The 20,289-nt window shown below is 40.6% G+C and overlaps 1 protein-coding gene across 2 annotated transcripts in view; it reads left to right on the forward strand.

Moving 5' to 3' along the window:
• KCNH5 (potassium voltage-gated channel subfamily H member 5) overlaps positions 1-20,289 on the forward strand; it is a 158,103-nt gene that overhangs the window by 26,340 nt on the left and 111,474 nt on the right. Inside the window, exons 5-7 of one of the 2 annotated variants that reach the window (XM_021403118.1) lie at positions 12,266-12,381; positions 12,868-12,939; positions 16,205-16,597. In XM_021403118.1, coding sequence (XP_021258793.1) covers positions 12,266-12,381; positions 12,868-12,939; positions 16,205-16,597 — 581 coding nt within the window. The remainder of the gene's footprint in view (positions 1-12,265; positions 12,382-12,867; positions 12,940-16,204; positions 16,598-20,289) is intronic. The other variant, XM_021403119.1, reaches the window with a different exon arrangement.

Genomic DNA, 20,289 nt, shown 5'->3' on the forward strand with positions numbered 1-20,289 from the left:
ACCTGGTATGCATTATAGAAACAATATGTGTTCCTATGGGAAAGAGCAATAGCTGTAAAGTAAGTAATGCGTCTACTGCTGTTGTCCAGTGAGGGGGGAACCATTAGTTACAACGTCAGGTATTAACTATGAACATTGCAAAATATTGTCATCAGTGGCCAGAGAGCTTTGGCTGCATGTTTAAAGAGCTCTTACTTCTCTAAAAGTTGTACTTAAAAAAGAAGAAAAAAGAACAAAATAAACAACAAACAGTACAGCTGTACAGCTACATCTGTCTTTAAAGCATACAGTTGGAGTCTTAAGAATATCCTTGGAGTACTTTGATTACAGCATTGATTAACATTGATCGATACATCCAGCAACCTCCATAATTACAAACCATTTACCTGATTTTTTTCTTCCCATTTTTGCATATTTTCTTCTCTTTTTGCATAAATCAGAGTTTCTTTTATATTGATAATATATTTAAAAAATCATATTCAAATGTTAACAACATTTCACTGCTGGAAAAACAGCGCTGTTGCATTACCCTCTGCATTTCAACTGGGTGGATCCTCAGGATCCCACAGCACTGGGTTCACAGCATTGTTTTGTCAGATGTAGTGCTATGAGATATGCATAATTCATTGTCCTTGCAGATAACATTACAATGTGCTTAGAAGCTGTCAGGCCACTTTCTTTTTGAATTATGAGATTGGTAAACATATACATTACAATTTAGGGGAGAAATTTTCTACTTTTGTAGAAAACATTTTAATAGAACAGTGCTGCTAAGTGCTGGGATTTGTCATTGGAAGGGCCATTTAAAAGAAAAAAAAAAGATTTTTCTTCAGAAATTCTGCCAGGACCATGCAATACATAATACATAAGTAACTATGGTGCAGATGAGTTACTGTCTATTACTTATGGGAGCAGTAAATTTGAGATAAAAAATTCAACAGAAATAAAATATTGATGCCATTATGCAATAATCTCCCCATACCGATGCAGTCTGCACTGTTTGAAGGTATGTTGCTTTGTTGTGAAGCTTCAGTGTATCACGCTCCTATGAGGTACAGGGATTTGGTATTTAAATCATTACAATGGGTATAGCTGTGCTGCAGGATGCCTATGTGCCAATAAATGGTTGTGTTTGCTGGACCTACTTGTTGTGGCTGCAAAACATTTGGTGTCTGATGTCCTCCTTGCTTGGGCAGCTGCTGTTTTGGGGAACCAGCAGTGATGCCTCCATAATGAGGGTACAAATTTGTTCAGAAGCGTTGGGGAGCCTGTCCTGTTTGTGAAAACAGGACATTAAACCAAAATACTTATCTTATTGCAAAGCACCTTGCAAGGCAGAGGTGGGATTTTTGTCCAACATAGGCTCAAAAGCATGGTTGCTGAAAGGCTCAGCACCAAAAATCTAGTTGATGTCACAGCGACTGACCCTGTGGGAGGGAGGGGAGTAGGAGACGGCTGGTGCACTGTGACAGATGGCGAATGTCTGTTTACCTGTGTACTCACACTCTGCTGTGCTTGTGCTGTCAGAAAAAAGGAGGAGGAGCCGGAGGAGGAGGCTTTGCTTGCAGGAGGGAGCAAAAGGGGAAAAATGTTCCAGGTCACCCAGCAGGCTGTGCATTTGTTGCAGTCCAGAAAGCTGTTGAAGCTTACTGGACTGAAAGCAGGACTGGAGAAAAGGAGTATTTAAAAGTTACCCTCATCAGGTAAAATACACTGTCAGAGATTGGAAACCTCATTTTCTGAGTGTACAGTGAGTACGACAGTGAGGATGTGACTGACTTGTTTTCCTGTTAGTTGTGCTGGTATTTATCAATGTTGAGTGATGTTCAGGAAACCTGTTGTGGGGTGCTGTTATAAAACACAGCGCTGTTTATTTGTTATTCTGTTAATCTCACTGATACAGAGCTGTTAAGTGCCTTGGATTCCTCCTGATTCTCCCCCCGCCCCTTTATCAGCATGCATATAGTTCTAAAGAGTTACAGAATGTGCAAAAAGACCGAAACACCCAAGCAATGTGCTAGCCGATGTATAACAAGCAATGTTAACAGTGACCAAAAAGTACTGCTGTATCCTCATAACTGGAAAGAGTATAACTGTGAAAGCCTAAGTTAGGAGGCTGAGGGGAGGCCTTGTGGCGGCCTGCAGCTCCTCACAGGGAGCAGAGGGACGGTGCTGAGTTCTGCTCTCTGTGACGGCGACAGGGCCTGAGGGAACAGCATGGAGCTGTGTCAGGGGAGGGTCAGGTGGGGGTTAGGGAAAGGCCCCAGAGGGTGGTGGGCATGGAACAGGCTGCCCAGGGCAGTGGGCACAGCCTCGAGCTACTGGAGCTCAGGGAGTGCTTGGATGCTGCTGTCAGACACAGGGTTTGGGTGGTCCAATGTGGAGCCAGGGGTTGGACTCAGTGATTCTTGTGGGTCCCTTCCAACTTGTGATATTCTATGATTAAATGATTCTAAGTCTGCAAAACCAGCATCTTGTGTAGAAGCAGTTAAGGCAGTGGTAACACGAGGCATCAGTGATACACTGGATGTATTTACTCTTGGATGAAGATGCCACCAGCAGTTGTGCAGGTGCAGAGAGAAAGGAGAAGAGCCGTCTGTTGACTTGTTTGATGGTTTGTAGCACCCCAGCTTGTGAGTTGGTGGCTGCGTGAGTTGTGATCAGTGGCAGCATGGAAGGAGAGGTGTGAGGACTAGTGATGGGGCAGGAGGTACTGCAGGAGTTGATGGCTGCTCCTGGTGGTCACCAGGACAATGCCTTATTTGCCATTGAAAGAGCTGTGCTGTGTTTTGTCTGCTTTCTCTGCTCCTCTTTCGTAATATGAACATTTATCTGATCTGGATTCAGTACCAGGGAGTAGGTCATAATAGGTCATATCTGTGGTAGTGGAGAACCAGCTCTCCAGGTGTCTGGACTGAATGCCTTACACAGCAGAGGTGGAGGGCCATTACAAGCATATGAAGGTATTTACTTCCAGAGCATAAAACCTGAAGAATCTTCTCTTTTATGTTTGTACCATTGTAAGGTCACAGTTGGATGCTTTTATCAGCTTGCTGTGCTTTTATTCTGTCTTTACCCAATGGCCTTTTAAAAGCATCTGAAAGCATTCAGCCCCTCCAAAGACACACAATGGTAATGATCTTATGTTTATTTGTCAGAAAAAAAAAAACATTTTTCTAGGCCCTAACTATTAGGAGGGCAAATTGGTCAACTTAAAATTTTAACACAGTTTGAAGCCAAGAGTGCAGTAGATTATATTAAACTGAAAGTTTAAGGAAGGAAGAAGACTGTTTTTTTCCGGGGGGGGGGNTCTACTGCTGCCTTCAGTCACGTTTTCCATGAGGTAAAAGTTTTTATAGGTTTAACAAACCTTTTTTTCCTTTTTTTTTTTTTTTTTTTTTTTTGTGAGTTGCTGGGCTGTTACTCCAGGAGCTCTTATTTGTGCTATCAGAAATGTAATCCGGGGGTTATAGTGAAATGCCAGCTAGTTACACTATAGCTTTTTTCCCTTTGTTATCACTAGTGAAAGAAAAATGTGGCCTCCAGGTAAACTTGAAAGTTTGTTTGCCTGGGATTCTCACTGGTTGTCTTGAATCTCTTTTGAGGGAAGTATCAAGCTTTTCTGCAGCTGCAATTGGTTGGGAAGTTCCTGTGAATACTGATGGAGATGGAATGCTGGATTAGTGTGCAACAATGTGCTAACGAGGCTTCTACAGCTCTGGACAGTGTGCCCTTAAGAGACAGGATCAGGAGATGGCACAGCAGTATCCTAAAGGTTTTTTTTTCACATGGTACAGCCAGACTTTGATAATCAAGACTGTCTGGGACAATGCTGTACTGCTGTCAGTGATATAACTCTTTGTGGTTATATAACTCCATATAATGATACAACTCTATCTCGGAGTGTGACAGGGCTATAAAAAGTGTGCTAGTTGCAGAAATACGCACTTATGCTTGCTAATCCTTACTAAGCCTATAATTCTGATCCTTTTTTATCTTTAATAAGTGCCAGTTATTAAGCATATATAACTAGTTGCACATGGGAAATTTTTCCTTGAGGGGGTATCAATCCTCGTGATAATAGAAGAAGTGGGTGGAGGGATTAGAGCATGAAAATGAGGTTTCTACCTTTAGCTGAAGCTCAGTGTACCCTGTTGAATATATCACCTTGACAGTAATACATAACAGTAATTTAATAGGTCACAATTTGGATATCCTTTTTGCATGTTCACTGCACTTTCCCACGGCTGTAACTACAAGGGTTTTGGTGCTTTATGGAACCATATTCAGTTTGTTCTGTTGCTATTTCCCATTGCTCTGATCTTCAGAGTTGCACCCGTAAGTGTCGTCAGGCTCCAGGGAGGTTAGCTCTCTGTCTCCTGAGACCATCTGGCCCATGAGAAAGGATTTTGTTCAGGATGACATAGAAGTGGTCATTTGCCTGGATACTAGATGGACTTGTGATGGGAAGAGTAAGCAACTCATAGGAATTATGTTAATATATAGTCTCAGTGTTTGAAACCATCCATTTTGGAAGTACACAGCTTGCTATTAAGTTGGAAGACCTTCTGAGGCGCCCTCATTCCTGTTCCTGCAGTACAGATGTCCCCATTAGTGCCTTTGGTGATGTGTTAGTGGCAAACTTAGCAGACTGCAAAGGCTAAGCAGTCACCAAAGTATTTTTAAAAGTTTAAAACTCCTAAACTCACTGCTAGGGGTGAAGCTCCCAGGACTTAGTTCTGGCCCCTGCTATTGTTTTGCTGTTGTGATGAAGAACGGGTAATTTCCATATCCAGTGCTGTTTGCTTTCCTTCACAGAAATCAAGTACATTTCTGAATCTGATACTGTCTTTTGAGGTCTGTGTGTTCTCTATTAACAAGCCAGGAAGCACATTAAATGTCTGTAAATTTCTAGAAATATAATGTGAAATGAAAAAAAAAATCTCCCTTGAAATCAGACATAGCCCTCTGAGAGATTGAATTAAACTGCAAGCTGATCTTTCTAGAAGTAACTGTTTGTAATTGGATACACTTTTTATGTTGAAAATTGAACATTCATAAGCCTTATATAAAATAATAACTATAAATACAGTAGAGTTAAGGTTTTTAAGATTCTTATCTGTTTATCAAAAGCCATTACATTTCTCTAAGCTATTCCTTTGCTTAACCCGTGAACTAAACCATCCCTTTCAAAATCCAGCGCTGATTTAGAACTCTGAACAGAATCCTCTGCACATTTCATATTTTTCTCAATTTTTCGTTACACTTATGGCTTTAAAGAAAGTGTTATATTTAAATTAACCTGGCTTCAGCTTCTTGCAGTGGCATCTTCTTAAACATTTTTTCCACTGTACTAAAAAAAAAAAAATAAGTTCCATTAAAGCACTTGGAGATGTAATCAAACCATCCCTTAGCCTCCTTTAGATAAAATAAATGAGCTGAGCTCTTTAAAGCTCTGTCTAGCCTGAATTTGGAGGTCTGGTGATGGCAGATACCAGTGTTTCAGCTGCATTTAATCCAGCTCATTAGCAGTAGCTGGGATGAAGCTGGTAGCATAGATTTAAGCTCACTGGGTCCCAAATACATTTCTGCAGCTGATTATGTATTGAAGCTACGTGAGTTCAATGTTTTCTATTTCTCAGCTTCTCGAAGTTTAGCTTTGTTTTATTTCTCAAGAGTAGGTGACTTTTTGCTGGAACAAAACACATGGAATTGTTCATCTGCTAAGACCTCTGGATCCTTTACGGAACTGTTCTTGCTAGGGAAGGTTCCCCTTCCCATGCTGTAAATACAATTTGCATCACTTTCACCTACATGCCTGATGTCAATTTAAAACATACTGTATTGGCTTAGGCCTAGTTATCAAGCACATCATCCTGTTGAACATTCCTCTAATCTTTCTGTTGTCTGGCATTTTATCAGTGATTTTATAATGACTTTCGAGCCATAGAGTAAAGCACTTGTAGAAGAGGACCGCCCACTTGGGTCTGTAAGGCTCTCAGTAATAACTTTTTACTACTTTCTATATCTCCTCCTTTAATATCTGTCAAGTACCAAGTTCTTCACCCATTTAACCTGAGATTTACTGAACTGCATACCCCTAATATTTTGTCAGGAGTGTCACACGGTGTCAAGTCAGCAATGATTGCCATAGAAGAGGATTTGGGAGAATCATCCATGTTCTGCAGCTCCATTTGGCTGGTGCATATGGTCTCCAGCTTGATCAAGGTGTTTGACCATCTCTCTGAAGCCAAATTTATACTCTTATCAAATAATGAAATTAACATTGTTGAGCATTGTACATCGTTCCATATTGACAGCAATTCCTAATATTCCTTTCCTTTTTGCCTTTATAATTAAATGTTTCGAAAGTCAGATCAGCTTTTTTTTTTATCGTTTTGCATGGCACTGAGTTCAAAGTAGGCGACTTGTATTTATTTGCTCTTTCTATTTGCCCTTTCTGCATATGGGTACGGAAAGCTTTTTGGTCATAGTCTGGAAATTCTTTAAAACTTTATAATTATTGAAGTAAATCCAGCCAGAGAAGGTTTTTTTCCCATATGTTTTGAGCTTTCCATGACAATTTCATAAGCCATAATTTCTCATGCACATATTTAATTGTTCTCTCTTTCTTCCCATCCATGTGTGCTTTATTGTATATTGCCTTTTAATTTCTCACTGCTGACTTTCTTTTGAGCCGAATCCTTTGGCCAGTATAGTCCTTTTCCTTGACCATTGAATGGCATCATTTTGCTCTCTGATAAGCGAAAAGTCAGTTGGCTAATATTTACAGTATTCAGACTTCCACCTCCCCCCCTAAAATTACCTTTGTTTTTATATAGTTGTGAGAGGTAAGTCCTTGGTGGCCTTATGTGCATGTGGATAAAGTTTAGCTTAGTTGCAGAAACATGAAATTTAAGTAACTGTGCACTGTAAATTTACACTATGTCAGAATTAATTTTACAAATACATTATGTACCAAATGTAACCTCGCAATATATAAATCTTACCACTTTAATCAGTAGGTCTCAAAATGGCTTACAAAGTAGATCATTAGCATTATCTCCATTTTACAGAGAGGAGACTGAAGCTCAGAATGCTAAAGTGGTATGCTCAAGATTACCTGGTGATTCCTCATCCATTTTCAGCTCCCCAGTAGTTTTAGTGGGTGGATACTAACTGGGAATGCAGAATTGAGCAAGATACGAGGTCAAAATTATCCCAAGAGTGCAGTACACTGTCAGACAGTGGAATGCACAGAATTTCAAGTAGGAAAATTTATCCTAATATTTTGAATTACATTTGCATAGATGGTGTGGTTCTTCAGCTCATGAATGGTTTTACTGCATCATGGGAGTGATTGAGCTTTGTTTGACTATTATTTTATTTATTCAGGAATCCCATTTATCTCTCTATCTCGAACAAAGCAACAGCAGGGTGACTAAGTTTTTTGATGAGAGACGAGCCCTTCCAGCCATATTTTACCTGCAATAAAGAGCAAATAGCCAGCTATTACAATGACCTTACTGTCTGAATGTCTATAAATAATAGAGATTTGTATATGCTAACTACTGATGCCCAAGGATGATCCACGTTATCAGTTGACATCCAAATTGCCTAAATGAGCAGTGCTAGCTCTTTGTTTTTGTGGATAGGTCATAGGATGTATATGATTTAAACTATCTGTATGTTAAGTGTTTCATGCTCCATAGCAAGAGGTTAAGAATGACCTTTCCGTGGTCTAGCGTTGTAACACTCCTTCAGGCAGGAATCTACATGAGCGTTGCTATCATTACCCTTTCTCTGTTTTTTACACAGAATATCATTGTTAGCCCAGGTGTTTTCACTGTAGTCTGAGGTAGTGGATGGTTTCCTGAAACACTGATTTAAAAGCCTTCATTATTTCTGTTCCTTTTAAGATCAGACAAACCTTGACGAAAAGGTTAATTGCTACCCAGTAGAGCTACGCTAATGTTTTATTAGGGGGAAATAGTCATGCCTAGATTTTTCTGAGCAAGTGCACTATAAACAATGTTAATATCTTCCCTTGAGATTTTTAAACTCTTCATAAACTCTGGTGTATGGATTTAGCTTTAAAATAACATAATATAGTTTATGAACTGGAGATTACAAGTTTTTTTTCAGTGCATCTGTTAGATGGGTGGCTGAATCCTCATTTGGACCTGTACACAAATACTATCAACTCCTAATTAGAGTAGCAGGAGGAATTGAAAGGTTTTCTTGCTTGAAGATGCTTATATTTATAAATATTTGCTCTTATTTTTGAAGACAGTGGGCATGTTTATTGATGGCTAAGGTCTGTACAGGGAAGATGGCATAACCACTTCCACAGGAAGATAATGATAGGACAAGGGGAACGGTTTTAAACTAAAAGAGGGGAAATTTAGATTAGATGTTAGGAAGAAATGCTTTCCTCAGAGGGTTTGAGGCCCTAGCACAGACTGCCCAGAGGGCTGTGGGTGCCCCATCCCTGCAGGTGCCCAAGGCTATGGATGGGGCTCTGGGCAGCCTGAGTTGGTGGAGGTCAACCAGCCCATGGTACGGGGTTGGAACTTGGTGATCTTTAAAGTCCCTTCCAACCCAAACTGCTCTGTGATTGTATTCCATTACTTCTGAAGAAATCTGTCTGAAAGGAAGACTAGTTCTTCACGCTTGAGCCACCTTGTTTGGGAATGAGTGCTTTGGGAAGCCTCCTTTGTTGGGCTTGTTGTAACTGATGAAAAGGGACCTATTGTAATGAGTAAGTTGTTCGGGTTAAAGTTGGACTTTCTGACTGTTGAGGGGCTATAGGATCAAACTATGATGTGGTAAACCTATATACAAGGTATCATCTCTGCGTATGTAGTCATTAACAAGAAAACTGAAAATACTATTTCCCACTCAAGCTCTACATCAGTTCTCAAGTAGTGCATGGACCTATGGGGTGGTTGAGTGAGCATCCTGGACACATCTGGAAAGCTTTTCTCCACCGAGGCTGGGAAACAATTGGGTTCTCTGTCCGCTTCTCTTGACCTAGTGCCTACCTCCCTTCTGTGTTCCTACGCTCCCTCAAGCATCCTGACACAGTGTTAACAGCTTAAATTTATGTCATAGCGGCTGAAGTTTGCAAGACGTACCAATTCTTAAAAGAAATTACTTGAATTTTCCTTTTTTTTATCCTCAGAGAAACCTTTGTCTCAGCCATTATTTCAGGTACGCAACCAAACCATGCCTACTGCAGTTAACTCCAGTCAGAGGACTGTCGAATCAGTGGTCCTAATTAGAGCAAGAGACATTGAGAATATTTTGCTGATATAAAGCATTGTACTGTGACAGAAACCATGGAAGAGGAAAGAAAGTTACATGCTTGGAAGGACAACGTTACAGCCTGGCCTAGGCAGAGCCTAGTTGATGTTTATCAGCATGCTTGTCTTGTTCATGTCCTATTTTAACATGAATACTGTTGTTAAAGCTGCATCTTTGATTTCTTGTCAGTGCAAGAATTTTAATTTTAGTAATGGGCAGGACCAGTGAGGTATCTTGCTAGGGTTTCTGTTTAAGAATCAACTCTTGTTTTGAATCATGAGAATGAATGCAGATCATGAGTTTTCTTAAAAGCAGGGTTGTAAGTTCTGTTTTTGTCAATGAATCAGAGAGTAATTAAAGAAAGCCAAGGGAAACAGTTTTCTTATGTGTTTGCTATTCCAGAATTTTCTCTCTGGGGTAGTTTACATCTTCCTTTGAAATACCCAACTTGGCATCTTTGAAAGAGAAGCTGCTGCTGGTATAATCTGGTGCCATGTTGCCTTTGTTCCTAAGAATATAGGTATGATGGTGCAGGTTCAGGGTATTATTTTTCAATTGGAGCCGTGAAGAAAGACACAACCCAGCTAAGTTGAAGAGAGAACCAGAAATGTTGCTTTTTTTTGCTTTCTCCCTCTTACGCTACTTATTTGTGCCACTCCTTTTCTCCTTGGAGACTGAAAATATCAGTGAGGACAGGCAGTCGCTAATATATGCGGTAAAATTATCATTCATTTTAAATGTCTCTAGAGGAAAAGATAGGAAGGAATCATTTGAAGAAACACTGACAGCAGTAGGCAGCTATGCAAATTTTACCTATCTATTTCAATATGCACGTTGGTTTTAAATATAATTCTGAAGTTAGCTGATTTATTACAAGGTCAAGGAACACAGAAATGTACCCTGTACCGATTATTTCAGACACAAGGCAGTCTGTATACATTTTCACCTTCCCACTCATACCCTAGCATCTTGCTGTCACTGTTATTTTTCTCTTGGGTTGTAAATAGGAAACAAAGGAACTTGGTGCTTTTTAACACTATTGCCAAGAGATAAGTTGAAATAAGTAGAATAATGACGGACTTTGTGCTGAATTACAAAAAAAGTCGTGTTGGCATATTATGCGCTTCTAATCTCCAGAGTCATGGCCCTCATGGAGCAGAAAGAAGTGTGAAAATGTGGAGTCTCCAGATGAGGCTGGAAGGGTTTCTGTGAAAGGTCTTCTCTAACCCAATGCAGAGCTTTTGTCTTGGTGGAGAAAGGACACTATGAAATACTTTGCACCCTCAAAAGAAGAGACCAGGCCAAATGACCAGAATGGCAAACTTGTATGCTGAAATGTGCAGCTTTCTTCTTTCACATGACAATGATGATCTCACCAAGGTGGAAAAGAAATACTTGAGAAAGTTATCTTTCGTCCATGCTTTTTATTTTTACAGCAGCAGAGTCCCTGTTGTTTGGTACACGTGTTATATAGCTTCCCCAACTCGTTGTGGTATGTCTTTCCCAGTTTCCCAAGGCTTTCTGAACTTGTGGTGAATGTCAAAAAGGTGTTTTTCTTACGTAAGATAACCAGGGATTTCTTAGTAGTTTTGCTTTTGTAAGAGGAGAGACATTTTGAAACTCAGATTTATGCAAGTGGAATGTCTCAGCCTGTGAAGTGTCATAGGAAAAAGATGCAAGACAGAGCCAGAGACCATCTCCTATCATTGCCAGCCCTAGACTCCTATTAGACAAGACATTTAAACATAATCCAAGCTAGAATATAAACACTGTGTTTCCTTTTTCAGATGTGACATTCACTCTAATTTTCACCCGCTCAGCATTCAAGTTAGGTAAAAGTGTAACTTGCACCAAAACCATTTCCTAACCATAACATGTTTGATATTTTATGCCCACTTTTGTGGTAAGATAGCAGGTTATACCTGGCTGAACTGAATGTTGAGCAAGTGGGATTGTTGGCAATACCACTTTAAAATAAAATTATATCAGAACAGGATTAAAGACACAAAAATCAACTTCTTTGCTCATGGGGAGGTGTTTCATTCCTGCAGACATCTGAATTTTTAATTCTCCTGCTTAACGCTGCAGTGCTTTGCTGTTGAAACCTCTCGCTTTTCCTTTGCTCCCGCTGCTCTGCCTTGTCCAGTGATGTGCCTGTGCCAGCTGTCACATGTGGGCATTTGTCCAAAAACAGTGACTCAGTGACATGTTCCTGGCTCTGCGCTGCTGTCACTACCGAACACCGATTGCTCCTTTCTGAACTCTGCAGAAAAACGTTCCCCAGTGGTGGCCCAGCGTGCAGATCTCGAGCTACCATTTGAGCAGCTGTTTATCATTATTTATCATTAGTTTAACAGCTAAATACATTGCTTAAAGCCATTTAAAATCTAGCGCTTAATCTGTCTGTAAAGTCTTACAGTTATTCTAATTTGGAGCATAGTTGATGCAGCCCTGCGTTTTGCTGATTTTTAAAAATTTTTTATTTATTTTTATGTCCCTGAATTGTATTAGTAATTAGAGCAAGGAACACTCTCAATTTAAGGATCCAACTTCTGGGCTGCTCCAGCCAAAGCCCTTGGTGGCTGGGCAGGATTTCACTTCAGCGGGGTTTCCAGATGTGAGAAGCCTTTGTGGTGACTTGGGTGGTTTAGAATTAGTTTTCAGCAGCCGAGTAACTCCCCAGAAGTCTGAAAGTGCAATGTAATCCCTCTAACACAATGTCTCCAAAAGCCAGAAGAAAGATCAAGCTGATTTTACTCAGATTTACTTACGTTTGCTTTGAAGCAGTGGTATTCTTCCTCTTCTGCAACGTTGTGGAGCCTGGAGCCAGAACTTGTTCTTTGCAGCAATTCAGAGAAACTACTCAAGTCTGAGACTTAGTGTCAGTGAACGCGAAGGAGATTTACTCATGTTGAATGGGGTGTAAGTGCTTGTGACCCTATTTCCTTCTTCCCTGCAGGTTGGACAAAGTTTGCACGGTTGACGCGGGCCCTGACGAACAGCCGGAGTGTGCTGCAGCAGCTGACGCCGATGAACAAAGCCGAGGTGGTGCACAAGCACTCCCGCCTGGCCGAAGTAAGTGGGACACACACCTTCCTTCTTCAGGAAGGAAGAGATGGGGGGGAAAAAAACAACGTTTCCATTAATAAATGGTATTTTCAGGGTGATGTTTCCCAATTCTGATTTTTCAGCCTCTGCTCTCCTCTTCCTTAATAAGCACTGTGTGCCAAGTGCATATTTCCAGGACAAGTTGTGCTCTTTCGGTCACCTGATGGTTTGGACTGGAAGAGACCTTAAAAGCCATCCAACCCCAACCCCCTTCCATGGGCTGGTTGTCTCCCACCAGCTCAGGCTGCCCAGGGCCTCTTCCAGCCTGGCACCTCGAGGGATGGGGTGTCCGCTGTTCTCTGGGCAGCCAGTACCAGTGCCTCACTGACCTTTCAGTAGAGAATCTCCTCCAAACATCTCTCTCTCCCCTCTTTCAGTTTAGAACCATTCCTCATTTTCCTATTTTGCTAATAATTTTCTTCTTCAGAACTGATGAAATGAACTCTTTGGCAGGTTGCAAACATCTCCTTAACAGTGCAGATGGTGCAACAAGTGAAAGCCTTCAGGTTAACTGATGAAACAGAGGTACTGCTTTCATCTTCATGTCACTGCTAATGGAAATGATATGGGTAAAAAAAGTGGTGAAAATATATGGGCTACAAAATATGACAGCCCTAGCCCTCTTGTGCTGGAGAGCTTGTCCTGAGTCTGATGCTAAGAACTGGCAGCAGTTTTAAATGCTTTTCTTGTTGTTTTGTTTTTCCTTTCTTGTCTAAGTGGACTTGTATATCATAAGCTTTATGTAAAATGAAATCAGAAAGGAATCCTACAGTTTTCAAGGTTCTGGCAGCATGACGTTTTCCAGGAATTATCCCATACCAGTAGCTTGGCTGACTGCTGAATTATTGTCTCTTTTTGTCTCTCTTTTTCTAATTCGTGACACTTCTGAGTTCTGTAAATTTAGTTATATCCATTAGTGGTTTTCTCTAGAAAAAGAAAGACTGGAAAAGATATGATAGCTATATTCAAACACGTCTAAAGCAGTTGCATGGAAGAAAAGAGGAAATGGTTCACCGTGCCCACTGTAGCTAAGGAAAAACTAAAAGAACTAAGTTGCAACAAGGAAGATTTAGGATGGGCTGCAGGAAAAGCTCAAGTGAAGGTGAAGATTGCTTGTGGGAATAGGTTTTTGTGGGAGTGTACAATCTCCTCTGTTACAAGATTTTAGAGTTGCAAAATGCTTTAGAGACGAAGTGTGTCATGAATGCCGAGTGGGTTGCTTTTCCCAGGTAGAGGTGTGCCATCACCATCCAGGCACCATTTTCCATACTTCTGTGTCTGAGGAGGTGCATTTTCCTCACAGCTCATCCCTGGCAGAAGGTACTGCCCACCTTACCAGGTTTGCCCGTAATCAGTCATGTTAGTTAGTTGTAAGCAAGAACCATTCAAAGTCTGTGATGAATGCAGTTTGACTAACAAGATACTGTGTATTTAGTGGTTTAAAATTAAAAATTCATGCAGCATGAAATAAATAATCATTATAGTTCAGTGGTCTCCTTGGTCTCCTCAGCCACTTGCTACTCACACACCATGTCAAACTCAGCATGATATTATGTTAAGAATAATAATTATGCCTTTATTGTACCATGGGATCTCCTAAGCACTCCACCACGAGAGGCACAGGGAACTATCAAGCATATGTTCATCACATTCAGCTTGAGCCCAAGGAAAATTATTACTCTCGTTATAGTGAGTTACTGTTTCCAACTCGTGCCTCACTGAATGAGACAGGGAACAAACAGGTCTGGAGAAACCAAGGAAAGAAGTCCCTGTCCTGATGTATTGTGATAGTGAAGTCTTGTCCACACGGGAGGCCAGAAAGAGGATGTAACTGGAGATAATCGCCAGACTGAGTCAAAGCCAAAATGGTGTGTAAAGTGCAGGTGATCATTTTGGCACTGAAAAAAGCTTCATGGGCAGAGAAGACCACTGTGTGAGGAAAACAAAAGAAAACAAACAAACAAAAAAAAAAACCACAAAAAAAAAACCCCAGAGATGTATTGGGCATTGCTTTTATCCCAGAAAGGATGCATGGATCCACGAGTGAGTTCCCCATGCCTGTTGGGCAGATGCAGGAGCGCTGTATATGGGTCTTGGCTTGAGCACTGGGAAGGAGCACCTGGAGGCTGATACGTTTGTGGGTCTCTCCCAGGGTTTTGGTGTCTGTAAGAGTCTCTGGTGAGTGCCTCAGGGTCTCGGCTGCTTGGTGTGTGTTGCTGGTTGGCTGGAGCTCAGCACATGGCTTTGTGTTACACCAGAGCTGATGGCACAGAAGGCAGCTGTGGTCTCCTGGAGATTTCTGCTGCACTCTCACCACTTCCCATGCATTGTGTCTGGTGGTTTTCTGACCACAAGATAAATTTGTTCAACTTAGGCTAATTCTGTAGAAACCAAATGGGTTGCTAATGTAACAGTGAGTTAATTTTTCACTATATCAGCTTAGATCATTTTCCTTACATGTTATGATTGCTAAATCTGATGTTAAGGGAGGGTGGGCACAGGGAGGTTTGCACCCCATCAGGTTCCAGAATGACACTGAGCCAGATCAGACATATTGGGAAACCACATCCTCTACCACAGTGAGAGAGGCTGCTGTTGTTCTCCCTTGGTGATTTCTGGAGAACAGATTTTTCAGTAGAGCCAGGTTTTTGCTTGTCTGATCTCAGTAACAATTTTTTTTTCATCTTAAAAATAACACTGTAAGGAATTAATGGAGAATCTATATCTGGGATGCTTCAGTTCATATTCTTAGTTGTGCTATTTATTCAGAACCATTCGCTCCTCTCCACTGAGCATCCATTCTGCATTCGATTGCTTTTACATGCATGAGGCTCCTATTTGCAGTTTGACTATCCTGCAAATATGGCGCACCAGTGTGGGGCAGTCACAGGCCTGAAATGAGTTCAAAATTGCTGGAATTACTTATTTTATCCTGTACATACTTGAGACCCCCCAAAGTGGAAAGGTGTGATTAGTTCCAAAATGCACGTGAATCTTTCAGTTGTCAGCACAATATATTACCATGCTGTGTGTTCCTTTGTGTTGGACTGAGATAAGACGTAATTAGATCAGCTGGGAAGAATGTCTTGACTGAATTTGGCTTGGTTCCTTTGCGATGTTTCCAGTTCCACAATTTACAAAAATGAGCATACAGGAGGTTATAGTCACATGCAAAAAAAGAAAAGTAATTACAAGGAATAAAAGAGAACCCAGTGGTGATATTGAGCTTGTAAAGGCAACAACTTTTTGAAGAAAATGGAAAGGAGGCATGGTATTGCCAGGGGTTTAGGGCAGTAGCTGTGCATGTTGTTTTAGAGAGAGGTCAGCTAGCAAGGCTGATGTCTGGCTAGATAGGGCACTGCTGTGGCTAAATGGTGGTTTAAAAGAGATCAAACATGAAGGATTAATCTTGCAAAACTTCCAAATATGAATGAATATTTCACATTTGTAACTGCAGGGCATGAGCCCATGCAGCGGTACCCACGACCTGTTGTCATGGAGCCTTTCAGCCCTCGTTATGGTTTCCCTTGAGTACATCTGCAGAGACCTACCTTTATGCAAGGTCATCCTCATGTGCTCTCCTTGTAGCTATCTAAGCTCTTTCTTGTGTGACTTATGCACCAATGTGCTCACTGGCTAAATAAATCAAATAATGTAGAAACTGTGGGTTGTCTTGGAGTGTCCAATGAACACAGTCCTGTCTTTGTGCTTCTCCTTACAGAAATCTGTGAAACCCCTAATTGGATCATGTTAATTGAAAACAGCAACGTTTGCTTTTTTTCTCTTACAGGTTCTCCAGCTGGGATCTGATATTCTTCCTCAGTACAAGCAAGAAGCTCCAAAGACTCCACCGCACATTATATTACATTATTGTGCTTTTAAGACCACTTGGGACTGGGTCATCTTAATTCTAACCTTCTACACAGCAATTATGGTTCCATATAACGTCTCCTTCAAGACGAAACAGAACAACATTGCCTGGCTTGTGCTGGACAGTGTTGTGGATGTTATTTTTCTGGTTGACATTGTTTTGAACTTTCATACAACCTTTGTTGGCCCCGGTGGAGAGGTTATATCTGATCCCAAACTCATAAGGATGAACTACCTGAAGACATGGTTTGTGATCGATCTTCTGTCCTGTTTACCGTATGACATCATCAATGCCTTTGAGAATGTGGATGAGGTAAGCTGTTGTAGTCCACCTCAAAATAATTGCTTTAATTAAGAATTAATTTAGGGGTGTGCTCCCCTGCGTCTGGCAGCAACAACAGGCAACAGAAGCCCTGTGCAAACATGCGGGGATGGCATTAGGCTGCTGGGCTTTACCTATGTCATGTTCCGTGTCTGAGAAGAAGAGAGGTCTTAGAATTTCAGTGCTGCCTGCAGACGTGAACATGAATGAACGTACGGTTTTCAGTTTCGTTTCATCCAAAAGCATTGTCTCATATCCACTTCCCAGTGGGCTGAACCAGTCAGGGTGTCCCTCCATCACAGCCTCCCATTTCAGCTCCGACCCAGAGATTGCCTTTATGTGCTCCTATTCCATTGCAGGAAAGCCTGATGCAGCTTTACGTAAAAAACCAAATTTCTGTTTCTGGTGTGGCTGAAGCTAGTGGCAAATTGGCCACTGACTTCTACAGAAGTAGCAAATGCCTCTGAGTGAGCATTTTTAAAATCCTGCCCTGAAACCATGCTGTAATTTTCTTTTTCTTGTGTTATGCTTTTCAATGACTGATGGAGAGGGAGGTTTATCTCCATTTTTTTAAAAATAGTTCTTAAGTTGGTGCTGGAATTTTAGAAACTGTTTGAGGAGAGAGAACATACATATCTTAAAGGGACACTGAATTAATGCTTTTTAACTGCTGAATGTATTAACATTTAATAAGTCGAGCTTGAAGCCTCAGATAACAGAGAGAACAAGGAATAACTAGGACAAATAATACAGGCACAAGTCAACGCAGAGAAAATTCATTATTAAAATGCAACTATAATGGCATTAGGATGTGTTTTAATTTTTCTCTAGAGCCTTTTATCTTTAGGACCATAAACAGATGAAAAAGGCTTTGTTTGTTTTTTTTTTAACATTTTAACAGTTTTTCTTAGGACACTTCGTTTTTTCAGTTCTTAAAAAAATCTGCAGTTACGTATCCTCACTTTATGAAATCTGAGTTTGTATTGTTTAACTCAGACTTTGGTGCAGGTTTTGTAGAGCCCTTAAAATTCCATCCCTGTCTTTGCACTGAGTACGTCCTTCTGACATTGTTCCATTTTATTTCTAGCAAATATGACAGAAGTGATAATACTTAGAGCTTAAATTCACGATCGCATGAAGGCTGCCCGTCTGGAATCATGTTGTACAGTCAGGCTGTGTAAGGAGGTGGCGTTATCAAGGTTGTAAATACACAGTTTTTTAACATAACAGTTTCAGAAAAGAGGAGTTGGATTTTTATAAAAATTCAGTGTTACCTTCAGATTTTCATGTTTTAATATGTAAAACAAACAAAATTTCTGTGCCCAAGTCGTACAGATTTAAACAACATAAGAGCTTAAGCTCTAACATATACATGGGAGGTAAACCATCTGCAGTGCTTGTGACAGCAAAGAATTGTTGGCATAGTGTATTATAAGTGAAGCACACTTAGTGGCAAACTTTAACCAAAATGTAGTAACAATAAAAAGGTATCGTGAGCTGCAGTGATCCTAGAGCTGCTATGATTTACCTTCACACAAATGAAATACCAGCACCTTTTTAACAAGAGAACCAATGGCAGCATTTCTGTCTTGTGAAATGATGTGTTACGACCCTGGGCCTCCAGCAGACCCTGGAGTGTAACTGCTCATATACTTAATTTCAAACCCTTTCAACTCAAATTTCCTCTGTCTCCTGAAAAGAATGGAAGTGATTTTGAAAACAGGTATGTAAACAGCCCGCCTTTCCTCCTTGGGTCTGCGTTTTCCCTTTTCTCTGATCATATGTCTTCATTTGTGATGTTTACATCCTTTAAGCTGGTTGGTGTGTTCTGGGTGGCTGTAGTTATTATGCACTTTATATTCATTTCACCTTTAACATTTATTTTAAATGTTTTCTTCTCTGGTACTTAAATTCTTCGCCCTGTAGCAGAAATGTGTTTGAATACTATTCAAAAAATAAGTAAATTGATAATCTTAATTTGGAAGAAATATCCTGATTGATTGAAAAGAGAGTGTTTCTCATTAGAAAGTGAGTGTTTCTTCCTTAAGGCAAGTAGAAGAGAGAAAAGCTCTTTTAGCTCTTGATTCTGGTAGATTTTTGCTCTTTATCTTGATGCTGTGTGTTGAATAAGGGAATTTACATTTAACATTAAAGTCTGTGGTTGTTGCACTTCTGGAGAAGTTGATAGAAAATCAAAGCTGAGTGGTAAAGATTTTTTTAAAGAGATTCTGGTACTCTTTGGATTCTTGATGCGGACCCAAATCAGAGTGAATTCCCTAAAATCCAGCAGAGTGAAAGATGCCTTTCTACATTTGCTCCCCTTGTGTGTCCTACCTCCAGCTGCTGCTGTTTTTTCACATATGGCATAAGCTTTTGTTAGTTGTTAAGGGGTTCTGTAGGTGGGAGGGACTCCAGTGCAGGCAGCTTCTTTCTCCTTCCCATGAGCAGGTCTGGGATGCATGAGGAAGGATATAGCAAGGAGGCTGAGGTTTGTGGCTCTGCATTTAGTGGATGTGGATTTGGTTTTAGCCCAGACATAATAAAACATAAGCTGCCAGTTCAGTGTCATCTACTTCAGGGTATGTGTTTGCTAGCCTCTGCTCTTACAGGTGCTTGGAAGTTTCTCATGCAGAGGCTGAGTCATTGTATAAAATGTCTTATGCACTTGAATCTATTTTATAAAGTTAGAATTAAGGAAAGGAATAGAAAGTTTCACCAAAGAAATATGAAAAATCATACAATCACCAAGGTTGGAAAGGACCTATAAGATCATGCAGTTCTACTGGTGGTGGTAATGTAAGTCTCCTTGCTGAGGACTGTCAGTTCTCCAACTAGAGCCATAGAATCATTAACGTTGGAAAGAGCAATAAGATCATCTAGTCCAACCATCAGCTTATGTGACTGCTCTAGACCATGTCACTCAGTGCAATATCTACCTGTTTTTGAAAGCCTCCAGGGATGGTGACTGCACCACCTCCCTGGGCCGCCTGTTCCAATACCTCACCAAAATACAGTCAGCCTTGGCCAGAGTAGGAACAGTGCCATTTCCATCACAAACACTATGACAAAGCTGCAGTCTTGTGGTATTCCAGCCTGAATAAGCATAACTGTGAATCAAAGTTGTTTTGTTGTTGAGCGGACATCGAGCTTCAGTAGGTGGATGTGATGAAAAGGATGACGCACAAATTGAGAATTGAGGGAATTAAGTTGATTTGATGCAGATTTAGAGGCGAAGATTCCCATGCCTGGAGCCAGGCTGTTACATTCTGCTCTGAGGGATTTATGACAACAAAGGGAAAAGGTAAGGTAATGAGAGAGAGATACTTTGCACAGCTTAGAGTGATCTAAATTGATGTGATGGGTGAGGAATTAAGTGGCTAAATGGTATTGAGAGGGTAGAAAAACAAGGTAAAATAGGTTGGAGAAAAATAAGCTAAGAGAAAGTGGCATCCTTAGTGGGATACCTGCCTTATTTAAGAAAATTGGTAGGATGAGATTGTCCCAGAGATCTCATGCATGGCATCTTTTCTAATTGGGAAATATTGCTTGCGCTGGAATACATTCTGGCTAAAGCAAAACCATACAGAAAATTGATCATATGCAGAAGTGTAAGAAGAGACAGTATTAAACATGCTGAGGAACCCAGGTAGTTTTCTAGATGTGAAACAGAATGGGATGTGTGA

This window comes from Numida meleagris, chromosome 6 (genome assembly GCF_002078875.1).
Source record: "Numida meleagris isolate 19003 breed g44 Domestic line chromosome 6, NumMel1.0, whole genome shotgun sequence".
Lineage (NCBI taxonomy): Eukaryota > Metazoa > Chordata > Aves > Galliformes > Numididae > Numida > Numida meleagris.